At 41.7% G+C, this 7,130-nt stretch overlaps 1 protein-coding gene across 3 annotated transcripts; it reads left to right on the forward strand.

The window, feature by feature from the left end:
* The first annotated feature begins 50 nt into the window (after positions 1-50).
* c1h4orf33 (chromosome 1 C4orf33 homolog) lies at positions 51-4,901 on the forward strand. Of its 3 annotated transcripts, none has more exons than XM_073478511.1 (6): positions 51-394; positions 747-940; positions 2,388-2,448; positions 2,545-2,596; positions 2,679-2,878; positions 3,877-4,901. In XM_073478511.1, the coding sequence occupies exons 2-6, from the start codon at positions 760-762 to the stop codon at positions 3,971-3,973; spliced, it is 591 nt and encodes a 196-aa protein (XP_073334612.1). In that variant the 5' UTR covers positions 51-394; positions 747-759; the 3' UTR covers positions 3,974-4,901. The 3 variants fall into 3 exon arrangements, with proteins under 3 accessions (XP_073334612.1, XP_073334603.1, XP_073334620.1); XM_073478502.1 differs by having other exon boundaries at positions 76-667; XM_073478519.1 differs by having other exon boundaries at positions 132-217; positions 3,877-4,069.
* The last annotated feature ends 2,229 nt before the right edge of the window (positions 4,902-7,130 follow it).

The following is a 7,130-nucleotide window of genomic DNA, read 5'->3' on the forward strand; positions in this document are numbered from 1 at the left end:
ATGAAGATATGCACCACAGAAGTTGTTCCGTCTTCACAACGCGGAAATGAAAAGGGTTCCGCTTTATGTCAGGAGGCTTCAGTCGGATATATTTTGAAGGATTTGTCAATTCAAGAAATCCAGTCTTTAAGTATCAGTTTGAATATTATATGTGACATACTTCTGGTGGAAATAGTTTGTTTTTAGCCCGACGAGCTGCTCTGGTCCGTCAGTGAGTGTAGGTATAAAAATGCTGGATAGCTGGTCGAACTGGTCATATGATCTGCTAACTTACCAAAATAAGAGATTGGTTATTCTTACTTAGCAGAAAAATTCTGCTGGAAAATCATCTCATCTGGCTAGTTTCCCAGATTTTGAAATCAGGTCTTATCTGAAACCACAGCCTGGACACCAAGTAAGTTCAGCTGATAGGTAATAGTTCCAAGTTTCCCATATCAGGAAGTCAATTTGACTATCTTTATAAGTTATTGAGTAACAGAACTGCATTTGACGTTAACCTAATTTGATTACAAACTGCTGAAAAGACAGAACGTGGTATTTTAAGAACGGAAAGTACAGCTTGGGCACAGTTGAGAGTATTTTCACCTGTGAGTTTTGACAACATGGGGGCACCTCGAGGAATACAGTTAATGACACTTATCCACATTCTGCTATGCTGTGAATCTCTGTAAGTTTACAGTTTAGACTAGTGCAGTCCTGTGTCTCTAACATGGCAGATTGTAATTTTGATTTCATTTTTCTTTCAGTCCTCTTACCCAAATGCAGTATTTGATCCAGAACACCTGGGACAGCAATCCAGTAGATCATGACCCCATCAGGATCGTTTTCTCTCCTGGCCAAGGAGGGCTGAAGATAGAGATGTTTGGCCCCTTCTTCAATGACCCAGCGGCTCCTCCGGGGCCCCCGAGTCAGGCCTTCCCTGGACTCTGGGATTATGAAGGTGGGTGAGAATTTAGGAGCTGAGGCGATGCTGTATGGTGCTGCACCACAGGGGTTCTCTAGACATGTAGCAAGAACATCCAGGGTTTGAATGGCAAATCCATGATGCATCTGTGAAGAGTAAAGTCAATGCAAAAGTAATGCTAAATGAGACAAAATTATTTTGTAATGGGTCGCCAAATCGCACTTTCTACATAACGTTGCTTTAACCAAAAAAACCTTATAACTTGTTTTTTGAATGCATAGCTAATTAAAGGATTAGTTCAACAATTTGGGGAACATGCATATGCGCTTTCTTGTCAAGTTAGATGGGAAGATTTATATGACTCTCATATACCTTATGTCCATTCATTATGAAATTGCAGCCAGCAGTGAGCTTTGGAGCCAACTCCACTTACACATTATTCTGTATATCATTTGTTTGTTTAACAACGGAAGTGTAAAAATGACAAGTTTGTGGTTTCCGCTGGATCCCACTGATTTTCTCTCTAACATCTGCCCTCCTCTGCCTCTGATTAGTTGCCTTTGTAGGTTGGGTAGCTTTGGTTTAGGCATAAGGAGTGAGATTGGTGGGAGCTGTGATAAGAATATCAGGGTTGGCCAGTCAGACACAGAGTAGGTCCGGTCTTCAGCTTCATATTGAGCGGACAGATACAAAAGTGCTATTGATTTTCTCATCAAACTCTTACTATTCCTCTGACTGATTTTAATCAACCAACTACAGCATGTAATTATTCCAGTGACACACTCCAGACTCCATTGTGCCGATTCAAACTGAACTATATTAACTTCACAAAGGTCACATTTATGGCGGGTTGTAATAGATTGCATTGTATTGTACAGGTCTTGCTTTTATGGTGCCCAACCCTCAATAGTTGTACTGAATAAATCCTTGTTATTCCAGTCATGATTTCTCTATGATGCAATTTTAGACCACTCTAAAAGCCAAGATAAAATTATGAATGTAGTCCAATGAGGTTTGAGAGATGAGGGACTAGCTCTGTTTATGAGGCCATAATAGTAATTGCATTATCATTATTATGGTGACACAGCAATTAAACCCAGTGATGAGGTTGAGTAATAACAATCCTATCTAATTGACCTTAAGTAAGTTCGATTTCCGGTTAATGAGCCCCACATATTTGGCCTCATTAATGTTACTTATTAGAATGGAAAGCAACCCCATTATAATCTATGTAGATAATGAGCATGCGGCTAGGTTAGCGGGTGTGCTGGTCTTCATATCTCATTTCAAAGTTTATGTATTTTAAGGTATTTCACGTAATGTTGTTCAGCTGTAACTTCAAATAAACGGCTTAAATTATTGAATTAATTTCTTTTCTCTCTTGAATAGGTGCTGAGGAGGTTAATAACACCCTTTTAAGCAGTTTATTAATGCAAGACAAAAGGTTTTATCTTGATTAAATGATTTGTCTTCTCCTCTTCAGTTGTGGAATCCTTTTTCCTCGACAGTACTACAACAAATTACCTCGAGGTGGAGTTTTGTCCGTAAGTACAGAACTAAGCCGTTGTAACATTCATCTCTGTGAATGTATATTCGTAGACAATCTTAATACCATCATGCAAATTGTGTTTTCATTTCAGACACGGACAGCACCTGATATTATTGCTGTCAGGAGTTGGCCAAGCATTCCTGGTAGGTAGACATCAAGGGAGTTATTGAAGGGGGCATTTAGTTATTATTATTTCTTATTTTTGTCTTTGAATCTTCTCCCCAGCAACAACTCCCCATGGTGTTTAATGCCACGATCAAAGGGGACAGGTGGATGGGTGAGGCTCTCCTCCCCTGGTCGTACTTCCCTCCCAATATCAACAAGATGAACTCCTACGCCATCCATGGATCAGGAGAGAAGCGTACATATGAGGCTCTCTACCCCATCCCCAAGGAGGAGCTGGTGGAAGGCCAGAGTCCCAACTTGTGAGTATGCAGACCCCTTAGAGTACAGTTGTTCGAGGTCATGTAGGTCAACAGACCATATAGGCACTCCATCAATTTAATAAGTTGTGACCTGTGAAAGGCTCAAAGCAGCAGAAGAGGTCAAACAACCCTGACTTTAAATGCACAGTATGTAGGAATTTCAGTCAGAAACAGAAACAACAGTTTTGATGTTGCCAGGTCTATATATTGTGTTGCAAAGTTATCTACTGAAGTTAGCATGCTAACCAGCTAACCCCAGGCAAGTCCAGCTTCAAGCCTCCTGTGCTGGCGGTGTGAACGCCAACATTGTTTGCTCCGAGCTCCCAGTCCCGACCACTAGATGCACGGCTAACTGAGCTAACTTGCTAACGCCAGCTGCAGATAGCGGTTACTCTGGTGATGTGCAGCGCCGTGTTTATTTTATATATGAATTCAATAGGTAGTTAATCTTTTGACCTTGACGTCCTTAGTCTGGGTCAAGCTCCAAAAACACTGTGTCCTACATTTCACACAATGCAACACTATGGCTTCTTTCATTCAACCTCCCCTTACTGCTAAATATCTACATCTTTCAAACTCCACACCTCCGTATGTAACGTAGCTTTGTGTTGCAAATGTCAAGCCCCTGCCAGGATGACCCTAATGACATCATGAGGATTATTTTGATGACATCAGTTATTTACTTTACTCAAGAGACTTTCCTCCAGAGTCACAGAGACCATTTTGCAAATGTTTTGTACTACTGGTGATGTGTAAACTGATCATTGTGTGTGAAAATGGTGGAGTGCACCTTCATTTTTTTATTTTTTGCAGCCAGACTTGTAAATTAGAATCTGCAACACAGGCGTAATTGACTTGAAGTCTTTACAGACTAAACGCCAACTTGCACTTATATATATTAGCAAGCTGCTAGCAAACACCTGGCTCAGTAATTACATTTATATGTATATCTGAGAGTTTTTGCACTTCATTTATGATGTTCTCTCTCTGTCTCTTAGCCACCGCCTGGAGTATTTCAAAGATTTCCGCCTGCAAAGCATCATGGGAGAAGGTTGGGTCCAGCCAGGGTCTGATCTGTGGATAGGAAAGCCCTGAGCAGTTCAAAAATACTCTAATTTCTCTCTCTCTCTCTCTCTCTCTCTCTCTCTCTCTCTCTCTCTCGCACAGACACACACACACACACCACAGCGGCAGGGCAATGGTACAAACACTCATTGACGGGGAACAAAGGGCAATCAATCTTTATTAGTTAATGATGCCAAACGATATGACAAGAAATATGTTATCAGCTTGTCAGAGCGTATTAGCCTTCACACACATCTGTACGAGCACGCAGTCACACACACATCACAAGGCGCCGGACGTCACCCTAAACGGCCTTGGCAGAGTGTGACCTGCAGCAGTTATACTGTGGATGGTGGCGAGGAATGCTCACTTTGACATTCAGCTCCGGTGTAGCCTGTGAGTTTCCCTTCAGTGAGGTGAACCGCAGCAGGTTCTTTTGATTCTTTGCCCTGACTGTTAAGAGACACAAACAATCACACGCCACTGAAGTGAAAAATCTGGTTTTCAGAGATACAGGCCAGAGCTTTTGAATCACTGCTGTACTATAATTAGTTCCTTTGCCAACATTCCACTTCCTTTATGGACCTCTTTCAACAGCTAAATATGTTTACATATTGATTACATATTGCTGATGAAGCATGTTGTCATTTTTTTTCTCTGTGATTGTTTGAAAAATGTCACTTTCATTGTATTTCTGATGTGTGTGATAGTGTTTCAGTGTCATGGCCATTTATCAATGTAATGGTTCATCATTTCGAGAAATTAACATTTTAGCTCTATTGGTGCTGGTACGCTGATTTTGTTAGCTTTTGACTGATCCTGGCTAGCTCCTTCCTCCTGTTTGTAATCTTTGTGCTAAGATAAGCTGACAAACTTCTGGCTCTATCTCCACAGTTAGCATGCAGACATGAGAGGTATCAATCTTTTCACGAATAAGTGAATAAACCATTTTCCCAAAGTGTAGAACTATTCTGTTAAAGGTCCTATATTCTAGAAAGTGAGATTTTGTGTCTTTTTTGATTGTAAAGTGGGTGTAGATGCTATATAAATACTGTTCACGTATCAAAATGCTTAATCCACACAAACACTGTGCCTTTAAAGGTGTTATTCAGCCACTAAATGAGGCATTCCATCTCCCCCTAACTCCACTGACCTAATATCACATGATACCAACAGCACTATACTATTAGCTCACAAACATTTCAAAAATATTCATTTACAATCATAATAATGTTTTTAAAGAAAACATATACTATTCTGCACCTTCGTACAAGCTCTGTAGATGTTTGGGTATTTTTTTTTTATGAATTGTCTCCAAAAAAATGTTATCCATGTGACCTTTCAATGAGCCATCAGGACTTCTGTGAGGTTGTGATCCACGCCCCCCGCATAGCCTTGTTTGCAAAAACACTAGCAGAGCTGATGCGGAAACGCGGTGGGCAGTGCCAGCTCAGGCCTGTGAGAGCTGACGAATTAGAGCTGACCAGAATGGGCTTCTCAGGAGGTGGGCCTTAAAGAGACAGGCACTAAAACAAACGTTCAGACAGAGAATAGAGGCACTGAAGCAATGCACAGTATGAGAAAAATAATGTGTTTTTTAACATTAAAATATGGAAATTTTCCAGTAAACGCTCAAAATAAAAGTATGAACCTGAAAATGAGAATACTATGGGACCTTTAACTTGACTGATGTGGAATCTACAGTATGTCCTCTCGCTATGCCAAATGATTGACAAATAAAGTAGGTTGAAAGCTTTTCGGGCTATTGAATGACTCATCCTGACACTGCAGTTCATCCCCCTCACATATACATCAAAGTCCCCCTCACTTACTTTTCCACCTACTTTTTAGGAGTTGAGATCACAGGCCCTCTGATCCCCAACATACACCAGCACACACACACGATGATTGGGGGACACACAAATCTCTGTCTTCCTTGCATGACCCCACGAGACTTCCCACCTTGCCCCTGCCACAGCCCTTTGTAGAGCCCATGTATTTATCAGAGGCTCCACTCCGATCACCGGCTGGCAAACCGCTTCTCCTGACCAGGAGACGGGGGGGTGATTGATTTTCATGTTGGATGTGTTGCTCTTCGCTGTGGCAACCCAAAAGCCCATATTGAGCCCTATCAGTTTTAATTGGCGTCCTCGCCTTTGAAATGTGTGCAGTGATTAGGCCTGGAGAGCCCACTGCTTAAGCCCCCTCCTTATCATCGCCTGCGGTGCCTTGCCACCTCACTGCACACTATTCACATGCGCAAACACACACACACGGATTTGGCACACTGTAGTCCACCAGCATGTCTAATAAAATGTTGACCACAAAATATGTTTCTGGACACATTAGGACCAAAACAGGATCTTCATGAAACACTTTGATGAATGCACACGACCACGCACACACAGCTGTGCGCAGGCAGAGGATGTGTGTCCCCACTAAGACTTAAACCCAGCTCTCTCTAATTAGTGTGAAGAGATGAGAGAGGAGAGCAGAACAGGTAGCTGCCTCTTCTCTACCGCCAAAGCCCCGGCAGACGAGCAGACACAAGAGCCGTCCCATCCCCCTTGGAAAAAAAAGGCGACCAGCCTGCTCTAAAACATTCAGCACCAGCTTAAGGGTGATTCTGCATGTCAGAAACTTTCTGGTGATCACCCCAGACCTAGTTCCTTTTGCCTTTTTCAATTTTTTTTTTTTTTTTACAAGAGACGTGGGTCTCATTTCCTCAAGTTTAAAGAGTGTTTGAGGGTATGAATAAGGATAAAGTTGTGATGAAAAATAGAACGCGAGGGATAAAGGAGTGATCTTGGAACATGAAAAGAGCGAGAGATTGAAAAAGCGAAAACGGTAATGACTTTGCCTAGTTTTAGGGGTTCTGTGATAGAGACCCAAATGAAAGATTCATACTGCAGCTAATAAGATACCGGGACAATTCGTAGCCTTTGCAGGCTAGTGCCAAAAACAGTATCAGATTGTACCCAGTGATAAGACTTATCAACACGGTGCAGTACACAATCCAAGTGTGGCTGGCTTCCAGTATCGCATAAACAGAAGTTAAGTTTGGTCAGTGCTCATGAGGGACTCTATCTTTGCCTAATCACCAAAGTGCCATTTAAGCCTAAACTGTAGCCAACCTTATCCCCAGTTTATTCTTCACAAAACTAAACTATACATAAAATATGATAAC

The sequence above is a fragment of the Pagrus major genome, chromosome 1 (assembly GCF_040436345.1).
Source record: "Pagrus major chromosome 1, Pma_NU_1.0".
Lineage (NCBI taxonomy): Eukaryota > Metazoa > Chordata > Actinopteri > Spariformes > Sparidae > Pagrus > Pagrus major.